The sequence below is a fragment of the Caloenas nicobarica genome, chromosome 16 (assembly GCF_036013445.1).
Source record: "Caloenas nicobarica isolate bCalNic1 chromosome 16, bCalNic1.hap1, whole genome shotgun sequence".
In the NCBI taxonomy this organism is placed as follows: domain Eukaryota; kingdom Metazoa; phylum Chordata; class Aves; order Columbiformes; family Columbidae; genus Caloenas; species Caloenas nicobarica.
In genome coordinates, this window is record NC_088260.1 from 6,353,814 (window position 1) to 6,377,540 (window position 23,727).

Genomic DNA, 23,727 nt, shown 5'->3' on the forward strand with positions numbered 1-23,727 from the left:
CCCGCGGGCGTCCCCGGCGACTCCCGCCGCCCCGGCGGAATCCAGGTCCGGATTTTTGCAGGCGCCGCCGCGCCGCAGCCCCTCACGCCGCCGCCGCCGCCGCCGGGCAGCCCCTGCGGGCGCGCCGCCCGCCCATGGCCGCCGAGCCCCGCGGCCGCGCCGCGACCTGCCCGCCCGGCGCCGCGGGGGCCGCGTAGGCTGCGAGCCGCGGGGGCCGCGCCGGGTGCCCGGCCGCCGCCATGGGCCCGGCGGGGGCGGGCGAGCGCTGAGGGGCGGCGCGGGCGGGGCGCTGCGGCCCGGCCCGGCGGGGGCGGGCACGGCCGCGGGGGGGGTTTCCCGCCCGCCCGCCGCGGCGGCCGCGGGCTGAGGGCGCGCAGGGCCGGCGGCGAGCCCCGGGCGTGGAGGGCGGGGAGGCGGCCGCTGCCCCCCCCCGCCCGCCCCGTGCACACACACAGGCGCACACGCGCAGCCGGGAGGCGCTCGGCGGCACCGGGCGGACGGGGAACCGCCGCCGCCCGCCTCGCCTGCCCGCCGCCAACCCCCCGCCTCGGGGGCGGCTGCCCCCGGCGGAGCCTCCATCTGCAGCCCGGCGGCGGGAGCGGGAACATGGCGGACCTGGAGGCGGTGCTGGCCGATGTCAGCTACCTGATGGCGATGGAGAAGAGCAAGAGCACCCCGGCGGCCAGGGCCAGCAAGAAGATCACCCTGCCCGAGCCCAGGTACCGTCCGCCCCGGCGCCGGGAGCCCCGGCCCGGCGGCCTCCCGCTCGCTGCCCGCTCCCCGCGCCGGCACGGCGGTGCCGCACATAGCGGTCTGGCGGCGGCGGGGCCTCCCGCCGTGCCCGGGCACCCGCGGCCTCCGGCGGGGCGGGGAGCAGCGCCCGGAGCCCGGCGCGGGGGTCGGGTCGGGTGCGTTTATTGCAAACAACTTCTGCAGGCGGGTCTCGGTAGGTAACGGTGCGGAGAAGCCTGCTTTTCCCGGGAAAAAAAACCCCAACCCCACGGTTCGGGTCTTGATTTGATCCTGTACTTGGTGCTTCATTCAGTGGGTGAGAAATTCTTGAAGTGGTGAGCTAAACAAAATGGCAAAAGCGAACTGAATCATTCCGTTTTATTCTGCAGAGCTATTTTGTTGGTGATGCTTCGTGAGGTTTGACAACGGAGCAGGGAGATGCGGGGAGGGAGGACAGACTCCCCGAGAGGTTTTTGGCTCTTAGCAGGCAGCTCACGGAGCAGAGGTGGTGTAGAGCAAGGAACCCGTCTGGGTCTCGGTGGCCGTGGCCCCCACGGGTGTCAGCGGGTGAGCAGACGGGTGCCTTGACGTGGCTGAGGTCGTTTTCTTGCGGTTTGGTGGTAAAAGCAGATTTTCTTCTGAACGACAGTCCCTGCTTATGCGTGTGTTACAAAATTACCTGAGCATCGCCTGCTTACTGCCGAAATTACAAGTAAGCTTTCCCTTTCGTTCATGGCTCTGTGTATGTATGTTTAAAATAAAGATTTAGCCACCAAACAAAATCCTGCAACAGGAAAAATATAATCCAGAATTTACTGCAAAACGTGTAGGCAGTTTGCAGGCGTACTGGTGGCCTAGCTGAGCTGTCTTCCGTGAACGAGAGATCACTGGAGCCTTCTTCTTACTTGTTCTCTCGTTTTTCTGCCTCTCTGCTTGAATTCTGGGTAGCGCAGTGAGGCTGCGGAGCAGGGGAGGGCGAGGGCCCGGGGCGCCCAACGCGTGTGTGTCCCCGTTGCAGAGGCAGTGAAACCTCAAATGAAGAAGTTTGACAGTTGGTTTTGGTGTCCAGTTGAGGATGGCTGGCTGGACTGATGACGGTGCCTGTTTTTCTCCTGGTATGTTTTTCTCCTGGTATTGAGCCTATGCTGTTCACCTGGCGTGCAGCGTGCTTTACTGGGACTGCTGGTAGCTTTGCATTTACCAGTGCTTTGGTTGTGTTTGTTACTGTCCTTGTGCAGTTGTGCTCCTGGTTTGTGACAGCGACGTGACCCCTCTGGGGATGCTCAGGAGAAAGCCGTGTCCTTCCAGCGCCGTGAGAAATACCAGCACGGTGGGTGCTGGTGGGGAGGCTGGAAAGCTGCTGCCTGGGCCGACATCCACTTGTGCAAAGCGCAGCCTCGCAGCACCGCACGAGGCCCGACGGGCCGGCCGTGTGCTGCTCTCCTCCAGCATTTGCGTTTTTGTCGATGTTTGGTAGTTTCCCTCAGCTGGGAGAGATGGTTCACCCGTGCTCGGCTCGGCAGGGTGGGATACAGCAGCCAGGTGCAAGAGCAGGAAGAAAGGTGAAGGATTAGGCTCGCTCCTAGACCTGCCCATGGAAGAACCTGTTTGCAGATTACATGAAATACTAGAGGAAAAAGATTGTTTGCCATCCCCCCCAGACTGGCCACACTGAAGAAGGTGAGAAGCCTGAAACGAGGCAGAGGTTTGCAGCTGTGAACGGGGGACGTGTGACACAGCTCAGCAGATGAATGAGAGGAAGCGTGGACATAAATGAGAACAGAGACTTACCTAAGGTGGGGACCACAAACGGCTCTAGATTGCTTGAAATGACTGAACTTCTCAGCTTCTAACTGAAACCAGGGATTTCTTCATACAGTAGGAAATTGTGACCGTTATGCTGGTGTCAGATGTCTTCATGCTGGTTTCTGGTTGGGTTTTTTTGATCCCTCTCATTAAAACAGACATGGTGTGTTGGCTATGCCTAAATATTCTGTATCGCTGGCAAAGTGATTCATTTAAAATTATATAAATCAGCTGGTTAAATGCAGGTTGATATAGTAACAGTAAAAAATGCAACACACAAAGTCCTCTCTTATAGGGGTTTGAAATAAAAAAAAATTCCTTTTTTTTTTTTTTTTTTTTAAATTTCTGTGTGTGTGTGTGTGTGTGAGAGAGCAGCTCCTCGGAGGAGCACGAGCACAGCTCTGACGCTGCACTGGGCTCCTGGCTGTCACTGGGACAGACAGCGGGAAGGTCACTGGAATATCACATCCACGTTGGAAAATAAACGTCTCTGCCTTGTTGCAGCGTTCTCCTCCCAGGAATGCGTGCAGTGTCGGTTTATCTCCGCGGGCAACCACTGCCCAGGACGGCATCCTGCGCTGCTGACGTTATCTCCCCAAGAAATATTACCAAGGTTTTACTCCACTCCTTTTTGCAATTTGTCATTTTGCTGGAACCCGGTACACCTGTCGGCATCATTTTATCTTTCTCAGATAAGACTTGACGCTAAATGGAGTAAAGGAGTTACTGTAATGCAAATTTGAGGGGGCTTCCTGTTTACAAGGAAATAGCTGTAGTGCAGGCAGAAGAAATTCCAAGGCTGCAGGCCAAGGCTTAGCAGCAAATAAACTACGAGGGTGAAGAGTTTATTGGCCATGGGGCTGATTGTTGCTGAGTTTACATGAAGCATCCTCAGACTGTTTTTGTACCAAACCTGATAAATATCATGGCTTGGGAAGAAAGAGGATAGAAAACCCTAATGAGGCAAGAGTGCCTAAGGAAGAGGCTGAGTGTGGTTTTGTTTTTGTGTTTTGGTTTTTTTTTTAAAACACCAAAACAACCCTTTTTCCATCCTCTGTCATCTGCTTTTCCTTCCCTTCTGCATTTCCTCCTTTCATTCCGAAGAGCCTTGCCAAGAGTGGGGAAAGCTGTGATCTTTTCTAGTTTTACGTTGTTTCTTAAAATCCTGTTTTGCGGGTAGATTCACTTGGGGGGCAGAAGGGCTGTCGAATGCAGAATGACCTGCAGAAATAGGACCTAAAATGGAAAATAAGGCATATGTATTGAAATATGAGCAAATATGAAACCTTAATCTTCTTGTGCAGAATTACTGTCAAATATTTTAAGTTTGGGGGGAAAGGAATAAATGAATTGCACTCTTAATATTTTAGGCTATTCAGCAGACTTCTGAAGTTTTTAGCTTTTCCATGTAAGTTTTAGATTTCCCTTGTTTTGGTCGAAAGAAGTGGAAGAGCACTGTATAACAGCTCTTTTTATCTACCAGCAGCTTCCTCTGGTTTGAGTCAAGGATTTGCATAATGTGAAGCTGAGGAAAAACGGTCCAGGCAATGAAAGGAGTGGGGTGGGCCGAGGGTGCAGGGACGTTAACGTTAAGGCTTCCTCACTGTAAACATCGCGTAAGCTCAGGGAGCTTTGGTGTACGGATACCAAGGGCATGGTAACAAAACACAGCGTGCCTCTGCCCAGGCTTCTCCTGCTTCTCTTGCCGCACTTGCTGGTGTTTCCCATCTCATCTTTCCTTTTCTAACCTGCTTATTTCAGTAATTACCTCCCTTTTGAGTTAATTCTTATTTTTCTTGCAGCTTTTTTCTTTGGTCTTCTACCTTCCTCAGAATCCTAACCCTATGGGGAGAAAAAAGGCATGTTGCAGTCACTTTTATAATAAAAATAACACTTCTAACAGAACAGTTTTCCTCAATTATTATCCCATCTTCACTTTACTTTTAGAGGTGAAGACTAGCACTGGTACCCCAGCCACCACTCGCCCTTTGCTTCCCTACCTACTATTCGAAATATTAATAACTTGTGTAAAACCCTAATTGAGGTTCACTGAATGCACAGAGGTTACTTTTTCTTTTCCAGTTCCATGCTGAGCTGTTTGTGATTTGCTTTCTTCCTGTTACAGGAATGAATACTGGTGAAAGCCAAGTGACGCCTCGGCTAGGAGTTCAGCATCATTACTCTCTTCTCTATGGCTTCTGCTTTTTCAGTTTTATTCTCTTGGCATTACTGTTCTCTTTCTCTGAATTTCCGTTGTTTCTTTGATGTGTCCTTCAGTGTGTTCTTGTAGCTCTTGAATCTTCTGTAACATCTCTAAGTCACAGGCCACAGCTCCCTTGTGTCTGTGCTGTCAGCCTCGGTTACTTTGACGCTATTTTCTCTGGCTTTGTTTAACGCCTTCTTGTTGTGTTTATCCATTTAGAGTGCTGTCTCTTAAGAAATTCCTGACAATCATTTGTGTAATTTTTGTATTTGTTGTTATTACGCTTACCTCATCCCTTTGCATCTTTCCAGGTGTTTCTTTGTTGCTTCAAGCATAACCTTCGGTTTTGGGTTTCTGCAGGTGGCACTTAACTCATGGAACGTCTCTTGCTCAGTGTCGCGGTCATCCCTCATTAAAACACGTTTTGTTGCGAAGCTGATGAAGTTTGGCTGAGATTGATGTGCCAGCGCTCGCTGTGTTGATGCAGCGTTTGTCGCGGTCACTGATAGTGTTTCCTGCCTGCCTCCCTCCAGCCTTTTGCATTTGCTTGTCCCGGATGACAAACGTGGGGCCTTGGAGGCCTTTTCGTGGTGTTGGTCTGTGGCACAGCAGAGCAGGGTCTACCACGGTCTTGTCAGTGATGGTAACACCAAAATACCAGGTTGTTCAGGAGCGTGGTGGCTCCAGGAAGCCTTGTGCCATGTCACACTTCTTCCTCTATCTGAGTGCAAATGGGAGAAACCTTCCAAAGTACTGTTGGTTTGGGTTTTTTTTTTTTTCAGAAAAAAAAAATAATGTAGGCCCATATTTTTCAAGGGCTTATGCATTTACTGGGGTTTGCACAGAAATGGTACCAATGAATGCAAAATTAAATAGGAGATGACATGGAGGATTGAGGTTCTACTGGTTAGTTCAGATGAATTTGTGTCATAGTACTTTAGCTCTGTAAGGTGGTGGTACTTTATTGAAGCTTGTTCCATCTGCTTGTAGCAATAATGACTGTAAATGATTTTGGGAGAACTTAAGCGTGGCTGTCTAAAATTGCAAAACGATTGAGGTTTTTGTTTGACATTTACAATTTTTTTAGTGTCAGGCAAGATTGTTTCTTGGTATTTTTATACCGTTTCCAGTGCTTACTAAAAATTGAATTGAAAAATTTGAAGTAAGAAACTCAAACCAGCATGCAGGACACTCAAGCTGTTTGAAATGGTTTCACTGACATGCAATTTGTGAAACTACAGAAGGAAAAAGGGTTCTAGATGAAATGGTTTTATAACTGATTTATTATTTTGCAGCTATACTGTATCCCACTGTTTGAGTTGAAGGTTTAAGCACAGAATCAAGGAAGCAAAGCTTGGTGAGAGCTGCAGAGGGCTGAATACGTGGTGTACACCAGGCAGGTATTCTGAGGACTGGGATCGGTGCTGTAGGGGCACCTGAAGTGGTGTCGGAGCGAACACCATGGATTTGTGCTTCCCAAGGTCAGTGTGTCCCCGTTAAACGGAGCATCTCATAGTTCACTGGGCGCTATCTCCAAGCAGGTTGTAAACAACTTGAACGGACACATTTCGTGTTACTGTGCTTCCTAAAACATTGCCACCCAATCAGTGCAAACTCTTATTTCTGAGATGGTGAGTGTCTTCTCATTCCAGTTAGTCCTGCTCACAGTGAGCAGAGATGACAGAGTAGTTAAAAACTTAGTTTTGTTTAGGAATTCAACCCCCTGACTCTGCTGTCAGTAGAAGCATTGGTTGAGAAGGTAGTAAAAAGGTGGCTTTCTCAAAATAGTTTAGTGTATGTATAGAAAGCTGGGGCTGCTGACAGCGCGTACTTCTTGTCTCCAGTTAGCCGTGTACTGCAGGACTTTGTCAGCAGGAAAATGGGTGCTCCAGGGATGGAGATGGGCTGTCACAGGGCAGGAGGGCTCCTGCTTGCTGTGGGTGCTTTTCCCCACACCAGCTGGATGTTCTCTCCCTTTAGAATTCAGGTTATTTGTTGTAACTGTGGTGTCGGGTACCTTAAATTAAAGACAGGCTCATACAGAAGCGTGTGGGAAGTCCTGCTGCAAAGCTCTTGCAGCCTTAATAGACGAGAAATGACGGTCTGGAAGAAGGGACTGGATCACAGGAGAAGCCAATGAGGAAATAAATGTTGTGTGTTTCTTCACATGTAGGATGTTTGACAGCTGCAGAGGTTGAAGTCGGGTTTTCAGAGGTTCAGGTGAGGTCCTGGACCGTCCCAGCCCCTGAGCACACAGCACCTGGAGCGTCTCTGGGCGCAGGAGCGGGATCTGGCCTTAAGGGAGATGTTCCAATTAGCTCTCCTATGGGGATGCTATAAGGCTGAAGCTTATGTTTTGAAACGTAGACCTTCCCTTGGGCGTCATTACCTTAATTAAGAAAGAAGGTAAATGAGGATGATCTGGGAAGAGCTCAGTGTGCAGGCTTCTGTGATTGTGCTAACAACAGAGGGAGGTTTCTAGGGGTGTTTTTGGGGAAAGCGCCCATAATGTGATGCTGCATTATAGATGTAATGGATCCTGGTGCTGGGACTGGCCTGGGGCATCGGCTGGGGAGCTCGGCGGCACAGGGAGCTCCCCTGGCCTTTCTGCAAGCAGATTTATCTTTCCAGTAAAGTTAATAAACCTCATAGCTATTACTCCTTTTGTAGGTATGACGGCTTTTCAGTGCCCGGACCTTCCCAAGTGAAGTGTTTTCAGTGAAACGCTGGAGTTATAAAATCGGGAAATGAACGTACGCAGCTCTCAGTTTGTGTTCTGGTGAAATCATGTGGAATGGCCTGGTTTAATCTTCTTACCAATAATAGATATTTTTTTTTTTTGGTAATTAATAAAATTAGAAAAAAGCCTATCAGGATTCGTCAGGTCCAGGTGCATAAACTGAATAGCATAATTTAATTGAACTAAATTGACATAAATCAGCAGTTTCTAGCTTTAGAAAATACAGCTGTTTTTCACAGAAAGACCTTCACCCTATGCTTACTAGTTCCCTTCAAAAAATCATTCCAATACTGAGCAAACACCTATATAAATATGCCTTGCATAAATAAAAATTTCTGAGAATGTTAGGAGAAACCTCTTCCACATAGAAACCCCTGGTCCCCTTCCAGTGTGCCAGGAATTTGTCCTGTCAGCATGTGCCGTGTCCCGTTGGGGAAGGAGCTGGGGAAAGGGCTGGATCTGGCAGGGCTGTGCAGATCAAAGCCGTCGTTAAACGCCGACAGCGATGCCGTCCGGGTGCTGCAGCGTGTTTGCAATCCCAGACAAGCACCAGCTGCGTTTCCACCTCCTGCACGTCACCGCAGCCCCAGGGACGCGGCTGGGACAGACGTCGCAGGAGCTCCATGTGGAGCTGGGAATGGATGGGTGCTCATCACCTGCGATAAATTACTACCTCTGCTTAAGGTGCAAAGGAGGGAAGAGCTCCCAGTAGCTTCTGCGTCCTCCCTGAAAATTGAAAAGCGCTGGGCAACCCAGGAAAATACGCAATGCTTCAAACCTTAGAGGAAGACGCCCCTGTTCAAGAGCTGGGCACGGATCGGAGCCCCCACAGGACGGCTCCGCGGATGCTGCTATTCCCGTTACTACATTTCTGTCTGAATTTCAGGAGGAAAGGCAAGCTCTGTGAAGCACAAGTCTTTGTTAAGCTGAACTTTAAATGAAAAGACAAAATGTGGGTAGGAGGTTCTTGAGGCTGTAAGTGTCTGGTGAGACCAGCCTGGCTGTGCCATGGGGAACCGCTCGGAAAGGGGTTTTTTTGGGTGGCTGCAATTTGCTGGGGACATTCCAGCCCTTTGGCTTTCCCAGCCCTTGGGGTTGCAAGGAAAGCCCGAGGGGGTGTCACCGAGGAGGTGTCACCGAGGGGGTGTCACCAAGGTGACTGCCCTTTCCCAGCCTCCTCATCACTTGCTGTTTTTCTGAAGCCCCCAGCCTGGCTTCCCTGTGTCTTCCCCATCGCGTTCTGTTCATTTTCCCATTTAAACAGTTCTGCATCTCTGTGCATCAGTCCTCTGATTTATTTATTAATTATTTTTTCTTACCCCGGATTTTTCCAGTCTTTTTTCCAAATTGTTCTAATGATTACGGTTACTTCATTCGCATCTCCCTTACTTCTGGGACTTTAAAGTAACCGCCAGGTTAAAACGCACAACGAGAAGCAAAAAAAAAAAAATCAATTTTACGTTTCTTTTTTTGTTTTGCTTTAGGAGAAATGTTGCTGCGGTGTTTGGGATGCGATGCTCTGGAGGGACATTCAAAGAGGATTGTTTCCTCTGAGGGAGAGAAAAATATGGGAAGATTTATGTAGTTTTAACTTGTTGTTTAAAAGAGTTCAGAGAAGATCTGATTCTTCAGCCAAATAGTTCTTAACAGTTTTTACTTTTGATCAATCTTGCATTGCTAAACCTTTTAAATACACTTTTATAAAGGAAAAAAAGGTTTTGGCTGTAATGGCTGTGTGCCATTCTGTCATTGCTTTGAGCTGGACTTGTTGACCCTGTCGTGCTTTCAGTTCAAAGGCCTTTGGGGCAGGAACTTTGGTCCAATTTTAGCAACTTTATGATGGATTTGGATAGTGCAAATAAACATTTAAGTCTCTGTTAAATTGCATCCTGAGACTATAAATGAATAAATAAATCACAGGCGAATGTAGTGTGTTTCAGTCATCGTTGGCTGTTTTAATGTTTATACTCGCATGCTACTTTTAAAGAGAGTTCTAAACATTTTATAGATATGGAAAGATTAAAAAAAATGATTGGCACATCTTTAGTGATTTTGTATTTTTTTTTAAGACAATCATATTGACAAATTACTTAATTGCAGTAGGAGGAAGGAGATGTGATTTTTTGCTCCAGTTTCTCATTCTTGTAATTTCTCAGTAGCCACATTCTGGTGGAAGGGCAAGTCCTTGACATTACAGTTCAGTGTAATTATTCCTGAAAAATTCATGTACTTAGAAGCTTTTATATTAGTTTCAGATTTCTGCAACGATAATGCAAATGATCCTCAAGGACCATGAGGATAGTGCGTATTCGAAACTGTAGCTACATGGCTCTTGCTTCTGACTCCCTTGTCGTGAACTTTCTCCATTAATATAATGTGCGTAAGTGAAACTGCTTCATCTCCTGGATGAGATACTGGGCGGGGTGGGAAAGTGCTGCTGCAGAGGAACAACTTGGCTTAGCATAAATTTGGAGTGCAGAGACAGAAATTGGGGTAGGAACGGGTGAAGTTGGGGTAGAAAATGGCAGAGCCCAGTTGTTGTCCCGTGGGATGGTGCTGCGGGGTGGGTCTGCAAACGGGGCAGGTTTGCTCGTGTCTGCTTCGTTTGTCGGCTGATGAGACAACGAGTGGAACGAGCATGTGCACTAATTAACGTAGTACCAATGATCACTTCTATTTCTCTGTTAAATAATTAAGATAGCTGGGTATTGCATTGCTGTCAGGGGTATTCTAGGGATATTGTAGGATGCTCAAAAGTAAAAGAGTAAAAGGAACCTTTTTTTTTTCCATGTTATTTCATTGTTGTCCAAAAATGTGTTTTTCACTGTCTTCTAATGATTTGTTTCCTCCTCAAATATGGAATTTTACAAGTAGTGGACAAATACATCAGATTAGATGATCTAATGGTCCTGTCTGGCTTTATATGCTGGGAATTTACTTTGCCCCATTAATTGCTCAAACAAAAGCTGCAAGGTGTAAAACAACCTTTTACAGCATCTGAGAACAAAATTGTTTGGAGAAGTGTTAACTTCTGCTGAACTTTGAACTGGGTACAAGTCTGAGAGGAAGCAAAACTAAATGGATTGAACAATCTGTGATATGTTCACTATTTTTTTACCTCTCTTCATATAGGAGGGAAGCAAGTTCTTTTGTCTCGATGGCATCAGGTGTCTGCCCTGCGCTCTCACCCCAGAGCGGAGCGTTCGGCTGGGCCGGCGCTGGGATCCAGGCACTCTTTACAGTTTACGATCTGGTTCAAGGGGAGTTTTCTGTTGGTTGGAGAGGTGCTTCATGCCAGCGATGAGCATATTGCAAGGAAATAATAGCATCGTCAGTAATCGCTTGCACAGATTTAGTCTTCGTGTTGAGATATTTCATTCCTTCTCTCTGTCCTGTTATGCGACTTGTTTGCTTTCCTGCTCTGCAAAACCTCAGTAAAAATACTTTTAAAGAGAAACTGTATTATTAATGACACGGTGGTGGTGGTATGCTTCAGACTTTGAGAAATTCTTCTTGCTTGAAATTGGCTCTAAGCGGGCTCAGTTCTGTTCTGGCTGCGGGAAGCTCAGGTCTTTGGCTTTGCGAGAGTTCCCTGCGTGCAGCTGTGCAGAGTGAGAAGGCAAAGAGGAAAATAGAGATGAAAGCTGATGGGGTGAGGGAACGTGATAAATATGGTGTGGAAAGCAAGATGAGAACAGGAGAGATTTGAAAAAGGGAAATCAGAGTGCTAGCAAGAAGGAAGAGGAGAAAGCAGCCGGAATAAATGGAAGGTGACTGTCCGGCGTGGAGATGGATGCTCAAAGCGTGGGAAGCGGGAACGCGGTGAGCACAGTCCAAAAGGGGCACAGTCAGGGGCAGGGCGATTCAGTTACCCAATATCTAGCATTTTCTTGACATTATTATTAGCATCGGAGTAGTTTTTGGAGGTGCCAGGAGCCATCAGGAGTTAGTGTGCTGAGGACAGGGCACACACATGGCAGAGGGATGGGACCTACCCTCATGGCAAAGAGGAGCAGAAAAAGAAACACAGCTTTGTTTTATGGACCGAGGATCTGAGGCAGGTCATGTTTATGACTTGCCCAGGATGACACAGGAAACGTTGGTACTGAAATCTGCTCTCCTCAGGCCGGGCTCTGTAAAGCTGCCATTTCGTTCTCGTTTTGTTTTTCTGTTCTCTTTTTTCAGTTTCAGCTTATAGGTGAATATATTAGTGAGGTTAACTGCGTATTCTTAATGCAAATATGGTTCTTTAAAGCTTGCAATAAGGCCAGACTTTTTTTTTCAAGCCGTGGTGTGCGTATGTGCCTCTACAATAGATAATATCCCACAAATCAGAACTCTGCTGGATTTATAGGAAAAAATAATGTGCTTTTATGATAAATAATTAAATGTTCCTTTAAGATACAGTAGTAAGAAGGCCAGTAGTAAGTAGCATCTTGATCTAGTTCCAACATTAAGAGTATGTATACATATACAAACCATTGCATCTCTCTTTACCCTTTCCATTTCCTAGGTGCAAGATGCTGTCAAAAGAACTCCTGCATAATGTAGTATTAATATAACAAACCTGTGGGGACAAAATCTGTGCATCTTAGAAATTAATAGCCAAACTTTTAGGAAATGTCAAAATGAATGCTGTTTATTTTATTATCCTCTATAACTTCTAGTTTCTGCCTTCTGCTTAAACCAGCAAAGAGCTATCCAGAGTCCAAATTGCATTTATCACAAAATATTGAGCCTGACTTTTGATTTCCCCTGAACATACTTGTCCTGTTACTTCAGTTGACTTGTGTTAAGTGGACAGAAAACTGTTTCTGAAATGTTTGCTGTTTGCTATTTTCTTCCTCTCTGAAATAAAAAAAATACAGACAAAAGGTTTTTCTACAGTACAGTCGGGTATGCTTTTGTTTCTGAAGTCTCCCTGGATTTAATTTTTAGCCAGCTTTTGTTTCTGCTTGAGTGTTGCTATTAAGGTAGATCATGCTGTGAACCGAGATGAACTTATGCAAAAAGTCCACTTCTCGCATTAGCACATTGTTTGCGCTGAAAGCATATTTGGATATGGAAAGCTTTTCAGAAATGGCTACTTTTCTGTGAAATGCAGCTTTTAATCCCAGATTGTTTACGTGTAGGGCAGATAATGATTCAATATACAAAAGCAGAAGGGGAACCTTCCGGTTTGTGGAATGTGCTAGGCTCCGTTTTAAAGCTGCCCATCCTTCTGAAGGATATATGGACTCTGCTTCATTTCCTTTGAACTCAATAGAATTTCCACCCTCAAATTCTGTTTGAGAATTAGAAGGTTGTTATTCTGGGTAGTCATAATCCACTCCATGTAATTTATTCTTATTTATTCATATGGATAATGAGAAATGATTTTAAAGGGGTGAAAATCTGTTGTTCAGAAGCTGGAATGCAGCGTGGAGTCCCATAGCCTGTGATCATCTTACAGATTTGTTCAGATCCTGTAGCTGCAAAAACGTTTTGTTCCTTTGACATGTTATCCATCAGACCAGAAGCACTAGATGTCAAGGGAGAGGAGGAGAAGCACTGGAGAGATTTGTCCGTTACACAATCGGAGTGTTTTCCTGGACACTTCAGTCATACGTTAAATTTTTCATTGTCTTCTCCCATTGTCTAGACTCAGATCTGTTTATGTAATTTCTTGCAGTGCACTCGTTAGAGCAGAGGAAAGCTTTCTTGATGTCATTATTTTTAAAAAGGCTTATGATGTTACTAATGGTCTAGCGGTCGGTGGGAACGAGACGTGGCCGTGCTCCAAGGATGATGGGCTCGGGTAGACCAGGCGGTCGGGGAGGGGGAAGTCCATGGTCATGATGCAGACCAGGTCCATTTGTACGTGGTCCTCCTGCAAGCCTGGAGAGACATGGGAAAAGTCTGGCTGGGGGAGAGGAATGTGGAGGGAAGGAGCTCACGGGTGGACAGGGCTTCAGGGATCTCCCAAACCCTCTGGGGGTGACGGTCCCCCCGGTCCCACCAGCCCGACCCGCAGCCCGGCACTGCCAGGGAACCTGGAGGTGTTTTGCCATCCACATGCTGACGTTTTGTGGATTTAAGAGAACAGTTAAGTTTTACCATCACCATTTTTAAACATGTAAAGCTAGGATGTATATTTTTAAAAGTCTACCCATAGAACAGGCGACCAAATTTTGTAATTCTGTCAATGATATGATAAATTTTATTTTACTGCCTTGCTTCTCCCAGGTACAGAACATGATCTCTATTTACTGCTTCCTCCTCATTTGAAATCAGTATTTAATTTATATTGTTAAAATACACAGAAAGTAGACCTAGTTTTTGATGAACAAATAAAAAGACTAGCAAGTTCATCACTGAATAATTCATAGTCTGAAATCTGATAAAAGACGTTTAGCCCTCCCAATTCTTGTTGAACTTGATGTGGTGGTTAGCTTCCAGAGTTCTTGCTTTGGGTTGCAGTGTTCATAGGTGTGTGTTCCATGTGGGACGTTGAGATATTAAAAACTATTAATAGAATAATTTCCTAGATTGGGGGTTGGGACCTTTGAGTTAATTTTTTGGCTTTTATTATAGACGTTTTATTATAGTCCTTCAGACTTCGTGCCTCAGGTCCTCATTTGGGCAGGAGTGCAGATACGTTCCTCTGTCTAAGCTGGTGGAAGAGATGTTTATTCATATTTGTGAGGTTTTTTGGCAGCTCTGGTGATGCGCTCCTGGGGAGTTCTGCAGTTTTTGGGGTTCTGCTGAGGACAGGGATGCAGGACCCAGAACTGCACAAGTTGATGCAGTGGCTTTAGGAAAAAAAAAGAGATGAGAAATAACCGCAGAAATCTAGTTTTTCTTCTCCAGAAAATGTTAAAACCTGTCCATGAGTACTGACCTGTTCAGTTTTTGCTGACATGAAGTAGTTCAGAGTCCACACGTTACAAGGATTAGGTGTTCAGTCTTCTGCAGAAACGTGAGTGATATTTAACAATCTTGTGTAGGGTATGAGTACTTTGTACAGGGTATTTGTGTTTATTTTTATTTTAAAAAAATAGTACATATGTAAATATCAATTTTAAAACTGGAAACATAAAAAGTCTGGTGGAGCTTTGACTTAATACTATGACAATATAGTTTTACCAAGGCACAGTACTGCTGGGCTGCATCGATTTTGAAATTTATGTGCTTGTATTGTTGCCCATATGAAATTTTTATAGGCATTGTATTAAAATGAATATTGAGGTTACTTGACAAATAAAGGAAATCTGTGTTAATGTGGTTTAAATGAGTGATTGTGACATTACAAATTAGGCAAAGTAGATGTTAAGTGCTCTGCAGCCAAGCCAGAGGCCTAATGGAGCTTCTGTTGGCTCATTGTTGGAATGATGGATGGCAATTGCGGTGTTAACGGCCTGATGTAGCTTTGATTGACTTGCACATTTATTTTCCATGGTGCAAGCTCAAACCTGGTGTGAGAACGCAGAAGTGAAGGATGGTGAGGGTGTCCCCTGGGAAGTGTGGTGACCCCCGCGCCAGCCCAGGCCTCTGCCGGGCAGGGCCCCTGGGCCTCTGCCTGCAGCCTCCTTCCTATGTTTTTGAGGAAAAACACCCAGCGTTTGGTGCTCCAGCTCCTGGTGGCAGCCCTGTACCCTTCTGTTCAACCTGTAATATCTAACTGGGATCAAACCCCCCTGGGCAAACGCAGGGAAAGGCTGGGAGCCTTTAAATTGTCCTTTAAACTATGCTGCTCTTGCTTCTCTAGTGGCCTACTAGGAAGGGAAATATGTGCAATCACCAATGTATTCTTTTTTTCCCCCAGTTTATGCTCAGTTGCATTATTTTCAAATCTTATTATAACAGATGAGTACAGATTATTGAAGAGGAATTCTAGCAGCATCACACTGTGGTGTAGGCTATTGATATGTTGAACTTGAAGTGTAAAAGTTACATCTCTTCTACACTGAATGGGCACGAATATTACGAATACTCTATACTGGATAATGTTGATATTTACAGTGGGGAAAAGTGATATTTATTGTATACCTCAAACTCAACCTTTAAAAAAAACCCACCTTAAAAAACCCCGCAGTATTGAGACTGCAAGGCTATTTTCAGGCTATGTAAGGTGATGTCTGGAAAGGTATTCGTAGGTGACGACTGAATTTTCATAAAAGAATTTGCAGTGTGAATTCTGTGAATTCAGCAGTCTCTGTGTGTGTGTGACACGTGGCTCCGGGCCCGGTGGCCTTGGTGGCCGTGGTCCTCTGAACTCTGCTGGTCCTCAGATATGGCAGCAGACTGCCTGTGGTGATGTAGCAGAATCTCATCTCACGGGGGTCTTTACATTAATGTTTCATTTTAGTGACCTTTTCTCCAAAGTATGTTAAGGGTCTGGTTGAAAAGAAGTAGTTTCAAGTAACTGTTGTTTTGTTTTTTTGTTTTGTTTTGTTTTCCCTCCAGTATCCGCAGTGTTATGCAGAAATACCTTGAGGAAAGGGGTGAATTAACCTTCGACAAGATCTTTCATCAGAAAATTGGTAAGTCGTATTTCAATGTTACTCATGTAAAGCTTTTTAAGGTTGTCTTGCCTGCCAGTTCTCTGTAACAACTGCTGAAAAATCAGTGTTGTGGATGATCTGAAGAACACTGGAATATGGACAGGACTTGATAAAACAAAGGTCTTCAGTAAAATAAATGTCATGAAAGGGAAGAAGACAAAGCAAGACAATCTATCAACTTCATGTTCTGGAAAACTACTGAAAAAATAATTAAATTATTTGGAAACATCGAGGAGAAAATTGTATTAGTTGGTATGGCCTTGTCAACAATATGATGTGTCACATCAGTTAAACTTTTTTTTTCTCTGCGAGGGTAATAAGCCTTTTTGATAAAGGGAACAGTAGTAGAAAAGATACCGCATGTGTTGTCTTGACGGTCTGACATCATGTTCTTGCTGGCAGCACAGGGAGATGTGGCCTGGGTGAAACTGCTGTGTGCAGGGGGCAAGACCCTTGGGAAAATTGGCTTGGGGGACAGATGTTGGAGCTTCTATGTGAGCGAGGACAGGTGTGTGTGAAACAATGTCAGGGATCAGCCACTCTGCAGTGTTTTAATTCCCAGTGGCAATGCTGGGATGAAGAACCTCTGTATTCTGCTTGTGAGCTGAGAGAGGCCGTGACCACCCCAGGGACAAGGACAGAATGACAAAAGATTTCCGTAGACCAGAGTGGGGGAAAAATGCAGTTAAAATTAAAAATGCAGTTAAAACAAGCAGCGTCCTCTGCACCTGCGCTGGAGTAATGGCACAAACGCAGGGTGGAGAACCACTCATCAGGTGGACGTTTAATTGCCTTGGCTGTCAGTGAGCCGTGGGCTGTACTGTCTCAGCTGGATCACACAACCAAATACAAAAATCGGGATTGTAGCCAGTGAGGCATGTCAAGTAATCCTCTTTCAGCAGAATATTGTGTCCATCCTGGCACAAGATGACAAAATGTACATGGATCTGGTGGAAAGGGTCCAGGAAAGAGTGATGGGAAGGAGCAGAGCTCACCGAGCCATCTGCTAAATGTGACCTGCGAGGAAGTATTGAAATAGGGGGTGATGTAGGCTGAGAAAGAGAGAAGTGCGGTTGAACAGTGCTCAAAACCAGAAAAGTGGTTGCAGAAATGATGAGATTAGTTAATTTTCCAGGGGCTTAACATGTGAATTAAAAAAAAAAACCAACACAACACCTTGGTATGAATAAAACCATTTTAGTAGTAGGATGAGTAGTAAAGCAGGGGAATGGATTTCACCAGGGGCTTGTGAAATCTTTATCCAGTAGATTTGAGGAGTGGGTTGAGGTACGTGTGCTTCATACACAGCTTTGTACAAAGAGGGTTGTGGAAATCCTGGTCCAAAGTGTCTGCTCATAGAAGTCTCACGGTGCTTTCCCTTGCGTTAGCGAATTGTAGCCTGTATCTTTGTGCATAAAAACTGTGACTTTTCTGGCCAAAACCATCGTACTCTAAATGCATAGATACCATGTTTGCTTGTGCTGACATATTTAAGTATGTGCTTCAGTTTAGATGTCTGTGCTGAGTCATTAATATTGTGCTATAGCGTGGCAGTTGCAAAACAAGTGGAATTTTGAGCAACCAAACACAGAACACAGGCTGACCTTAACTGTTTGATTCTGTTTGGGGGCAAGGAAATGAAGAAGTTGTGTGGTGGTTTGTTTTTTTTTTTTTTCTTTTTTCTTCTCCTTTTTTAGAAAAAAGAAGTCAAACAGAACAGCTTATATGTAATGGATATTTCTATTTATGTAATTGAATACTTTTCATTAATAGTTGGTTCCGAAGAACCGTTGCAGTTATTTTCATAAGTTATAGCAACTATAGTCAAGTAACTGTAGCCTTGGAAGGATTTTATCTTTCTTTTTTCGCCGTGTTGGTAGCCATGGAACCTGGAATTTTAGAGCCCAGAGTCTGATGAGCAGATGAGTTTCTCCCCTGATCTCGAGATGCATCTCTCGAGATGCGTCGTTCACAGACATGCAGAGTGTTTTCCTCTCCCCTGGGTACAGTCACAGGATCGTTTGCCCTCTGGTACCTGGAAATGCAGAGCTCTGCTGTGACCCCTTTGCTGGAGTTTTGGTTTCTTCTGAAGCTGCTTTCTTCTGAAGAAGGATTTAGAATGGAAGAAAAAAAAAAAGGTTAGAGATAAACATGAGTGTTTTTAACAGAAGACTTTGCATTGCACTGGAAAATATTAAATTTCCTTACTGTGGTTGTTCATTTAAATTTTATTGCATTTTCTAGCTTGTTCTTTGTCGTTAAATTAGTTCTGTTTCCAGACATTAACATAATCGCTTGTGGTATAGTACCTTCAATTTTAGGCAAGCATTATGCAAAAAGCTGTGAAAATGTGGTGAGGTAATTAGAAGTCTAATCACCTTTTTACTCTTGTTATCTCTCTGTATGGCAGGGACATGGAGAGGCCGCAGCTGAGGCTGGACCTGCTCAGGGGAGTTTAGATCTGCCTGAGTCCAAAGAGTCTCTGATCAGGAGCTGCAATTCTCTTGGTTCATCTCCTTGCTGCTCTTCTTCTGTGCTGTTATTTTCTCAGTTAAAGCCATCCAGTATGCAATCCTTTCTCCCTGTGTACTAATCCTAAAACTCCATCAAGCTATCGAGTTTTTCCTTTGGCAAGCAATTTAGGTGAGGCCTGTTAAGCTTTTTTTTTTTTTTTTCCCCAGACCACAGTTCGTTCTTACAGCTCCAGGTCATTGTTTTTTTTTTTTTCAGCATCCTCCTTTTTTCAAATGTAAAAACCAGGGCTTTGCTCAGTTGTGTGATACAAGGCTTTCTGATGTCTTATATGGAGTCATTCTCTTTGGATGTTTTCCTGTAAGTATGTCTAATTATGGTGCTGATCTTATCAGCTGCAAGTCTTTATCCTTAGTGAGCCCTTAAATCCTTGTAGGCTCAGTGCTTTCCAGGTCCCCCTGTAAAAGATTGGCCCAGATTCCCTCTCTCAGTTGTGCAACTGCAGGGGATTGAATGGGCAGCTTGGATTTGGAAACCAAAAGCTTTGCTGTGCCCTTTTGGATCAGGGTAAGAGCAGGAACCTCAGGCAGCAGGGCAGCAGCCCTCTGGGGATGGAGATGGCCAGGAGGCTTCGCAAGATTTGCACAAGCGTCTTTCCTCTATTTACATCTTTTTCTTTATGAAGGCTTCTTCCCCTCTTGAAGATGGCAGGACTGTTTGCAGGAGCGATGCTCCGGAATGATCTTAAACTCTCTAAGAAATCGCCTAATGAGTCAGAGGACGTGAAGATAATCGAGCTGCCCAGAAAAACGCTCTGGCAGTGCTTTGGCAGCCGGCTGTTCCCGCAGAAGCTGCTTCCTCCACAGCAGAAGCTTCATGGGGAAGTACAGCCTGTCTCGGGGCCGAGTGCATAACCACCTTGAGCTAGTTTTCTTTTTACCACATCCTGTTTGCTACAACACCAGATTATGTGTTTGCTTTAGAGGAAAAAAGACATTTTTCTGGTCTCAAATATGTATTATTTACATGTGGAATCTACTCTGGTTCCCAGCAGTGTTAGGATTGCTCGTGGAGCCCTTGTTGCGCTCCCTCGCACTGGGGGTGGGCACGCTGGGGAAAACGCTGATTTTTGAGCAGTTCTGGAAGGAGCTGTAACGTGCTGGGCGGATCGGGGTCTGCTGCAGCGAGCGTCACTGCCGAGTGTTAAAGGGAGCAAATTAGGTCATAGTGTTACTTTAGAACAGGCTTATCGTGGGCATTAAAGTTAAATGCTTTGGAGCAAACTCGTTGCCAGTTATAGTTCAGTTACTTATGTCTGACACTGGACTTCCTGCCAAATTGCATCTACCTGGTAGACAGTGAATAAAGTTGGCTTGGAAGTTCTGGGATGTGGCTGTAAAGCGTCCTACGACTTCAGTGCCTGGCTTAGGTCCAGCCTTGGGTTCTCTGGTGACTGCTCGGAAGCTGGTGGGACACGGCAGTTTGTCTGCATCCTTCTCAGTTTCTCATCTGTTACACCGAGCCGTTGGGTTTGGGTCTTTGGGAGGGATGAGAACAGAACATATTTTAGCTGTTTCAGCAGCTGGTCATACCGAAATACAAGCTTTTCACCTTGCCTTGTGAGTAACTTGCATTTTTTTCCCTCTGAACTTGGATCTGATTTCTGTTTCATTTTCTTGAAAAATAACACTTGTAAGAAGAGCCAATTAAAAATCCTTGTAGTTGACGTAACAAGTTACAAACTTTATTTTTTTCCTATTTACCATCCACTTATGTATAGTGAGGAATGATCTTTCTGGGGTGATTCATTAACTGTCTTTTATATCCTCTTAAATCAGCAGGCTCCCAGTTGGAGGTCTTCCCAACCGGGGTGAGCGTTTTGCCATCTGTATCAGTGCTTCTTCCTACACACGCATGTCTTGTGAGGGGCTCTCGCATCTTCTCTGCTCCTTCATGCTGCTAAGTATAGCTGGCATATATTCTGGTAGCGTTTGAGCTGAGTTTCCAGAGCGGATGAGCATTTGGTTGGGTTTATAGTTCCTTCTGCACAGATAACCTGCGACTGTGGGGAGGGACGTTTGTGCCGGCTCCTGACCTGGCTGGCTGCTGTTTCCTCCAGCTTTGTCAGTAACAACTTTCTGCTGAAAAAAAATTAAAAAAAACCAACCCCCCAAACCCTAACAAACTAGGGTGAGAACAGCTAAAGAGGTTGTTGGTGGTTTTTTTTTTTAGGGCAATGAATCATGCTTTCTGTTGCTTGTTTCTCTAGTTGTGGACCCATCATACTTCATTATTTCAGAATTTTGATGTTAATCATTAGATGGATCTTGACTTAAAGTCTGTTGAGAAAACGTTCTTGCTCTTCCTCTTTCTGTTGCCGGTGTGGTAGCACAGCGCACTGCGCTCCCCGAGATACCTAAAAATAACAGACTGGGAAAAGTACCTCCCTAGGGCATTATTTAAGCTATTGTTTAATTTAAGCATAAGATCTGTGCGCTGTTGGCATTCTGAACTAATTAAATAGTCTTCCGAGGAAATAACAATGAAAGCAATAAAACTTGGTTGGGAGTAAAGAAAAGCACTTGTGTTTTTGGCCAGTAAATGAGCAGGGGATGACAAAATGAGGCGCAGATCTTGCTTCCAGTCGCTTGTGATGGGTCGGGAGGGACGGGTGAGTGGGGGCAGCGGTGCCAGCAGTCTGTCCCTGTCCCCACGGGGCTGGATTGAGGTCCTCGGTCCTTCCAGAGGAGCAGGAAGGGCTGTGCAAAAAACCTGCGCAAAAGTGTCTTTAAAAACCGAGAGTATTTTTAGAGGCCAAGCCAGCCAGGGGCATCCGTTAGCTACTGATTTAAGAGCTGAATGATTGAAAGCCTTGGACTTCTGCCTTGAGAGTGTTCATGAGACTTGTAGCACTGTGATAATTTTACTCTGTTCTGCTATATTGATGTGAAATAATGAGCAGCCATACAGTAGTTACTTGTTCGGTGGGTTTTCTATAAGAGCAAGAGGCACGTTGGTTGTTCAAGTGGTTTTATTCTAGGGTTCCGTTTCTGACCTGGGGAAGAGAGCCACCAGGCAGAAGTAGCCACCATCGAAATTAGGAAGTAACTATATGAACAAAAAATTATATTTAAAATACTATTTGAAGACTGATCATCTTCTTTCTCGTTTTACTTGGTATTTTCAGTTGAAGTTTAGCCTAAACCCTGGATTGTGGGTAGTCTGCAGGAGGCCTTCGTGAGTCTGGTGAACCCGCGCTCTCCTTGCACGGTTCGTCTGATTGGTTAAAAACAGCACAAAAACCAAACCACAAAGTAGGTGTCGGAAACTGTGTGATTGTAAACCGAAACAGAAAGGATTAATGTAAGACATTTCACAGCGGAGCTGTTCCTTTACAGCAGTTCTCTACTTGGGTCGGACTGGGGTGCGGACAGTGAGAGAAAATCTGCACTCCGAGCCTTCCTACAACACTCGCTCTGTTTTGCTTTATGCGGGTTTTTTCTGCCGAATTAATGTTAGGTTTAAGATCTAGTTTTTATGTCATAATTTAAATGTTACTGAAAACTACATTTCTTTCAGCATATTTTTATTTTGTGGTAAAATAAAGGTGATACTTGTGTGAATTACATTGAAGATCATTCAGAGGGATGTTGGAGAAGCTTCCTGCTGTGATTTTATGTATGTTTTACCTGCAAGCAGTTTTAAGAAGGTGTCTGTTTCGTATGTCAGGGACAAAGAGTATACAAAGTCACTGTAAAAAATGCATGTATTCTTTCTAGTTTTTCCTCTGATCATAAATAATTGAGCATTTCTTTGTTGGGATGCAGCCTGATACACTCCTGAGCCTTTCTTTGTGGAGGAGTTGAAGATACTCAGTTGCGTGATTTCCCAGTGGACTTGCCCATTAAGTCTGAACTTTAAAATAGGAAAAATATATATCCTGTCATCTGGAACTTCACATAATGAATGATATATGCATGCTGATACATATTAGCATTTATATACAGTATATTTTTAGAAGATTTAAGTCATGTGGAAAAATAGTCTTTATCCCAGCAGACCAGTGTAATTACACAGCTTTTAGGTCAGATTATCAGGAATTCCATGCAAACTGAAGATTTTGAAAGCCAGAAGTCGTGCTGTAGGAGAGAAGATGAGCAAGATGGATAACGAATATAATACATATAGAGAGATAACAAATGATAAATTATTTGAATGGAATTTCACTTGAGTGTTTCCGCGTTTTAAGTTTTCAGCAAAAACCCATTCCAGGCAGTGAGCCCCGAGCCAGTGGTACCCAGCCTGCGGTGACTTTGCGTCCATGCCATCGGTTGGTTTGTTTTTCCCCAGGAGGCACCTACGCAAACTCATTCCTCTCACATCAGACGGTCCCTTGGGGATCTGTTCAGCCGAGGTTTCGGCAGCAATCTCCTGCACTGGCAAGTCTCCAGCCTTTCCTTCCAGCTCCGTTTGCAGCAGCGTGGCTAAAACATTATAAAACCATCCTTAATATGGTGCAAAGTGACTTCCATACCAAAGATAGTGTTTTCTACCTGCTTGTACACACTTGAGCTTTCTAAGCTCATTTCTGTCAGAATATCCTACTTGTGTATGAGCAGTGATGGGCTGTAACCTTGATTTCCTCCTCCAGCTCCCCCAGCAATTTCTCAGTCAATCCAAAACAGTTGCACTCCCATGGAGTTTTTATCAACATGTCTTGAAACAATTCACGGACCAATTAAGCCTCTGAACCCCACTATGAAATGTAAATATTAGTTTTCCATGTCTGTAACGTGGCATAATAACAACTTTAATGAGATTTGCTTGCATAGCTCTGTACTACTAATAAAGCAGATTCTCTGGTCCTGCCAGTGCTACTTATTCATCTCAGTGGGATAACTCATTAGGAACAGGAGAAAAGCTCAGAAACCAGATGAGTAAGTGGAATCTGAAGTCTTCTAACTTTCAGCAGTGCTTTCAAGAGATAGAGCAGTTAGAAAGTGGCAGAGAAGAAAAGCTGGAGAGCTCTGGCTATCAGTTATCTCATGAATTCGTTTGTAGAGCAGAGAACAAACACGGATATTCACTATAAGCCTTTCAGATGCTTTTACTGTTCTCTACCGATATCTGTCCTACAAGAGAACGATGCACAATACAACTTGCAAGCCCCTTGGGGAAGTCGTGCAGGTTTGCAGGGTTCGTGCAGCAGGACGTCCCTCGGTGCAGTGTCG

At 45.0% G+C, this 23,727-nt stretch overlaps 1 protein-coding gene across 3 annotated transcripts in view; it reads left to right on the forward strand.

The window, feature by feature from the left end:
- Positions 1 to 271: 271 nt before the first annotated feature.
- The window catches only part of GRK3 (G protein-coupled receptor kinase 3), a 63,695-nt gene continuing 40,239 nt past the window's right edge, over positions 272 to 23,727 (forward strand). For 2 of the 3 annotated variants that reach the window (XR_010607070.1, XM_065646094.1), the window contains exons 1-2: positions 272 to 719; positions 15,927 to 16,003. Coding sequence is in view for 1 of the 3 variants with exons in the window: in XM_065646094.1 (XP_065502166.1) it covers positions 607 to 719; positions 15,927 to 16,003 (190 nt within the window). In the remaining 2 variants the exon portion in view is untranslated. The remainder of the gene's footprint in view (positions 720 to 15,926; positions 16,004 to 23,727) is intronic. The other variant, XM_065646095.1, reaches the window with a different exon arrangement.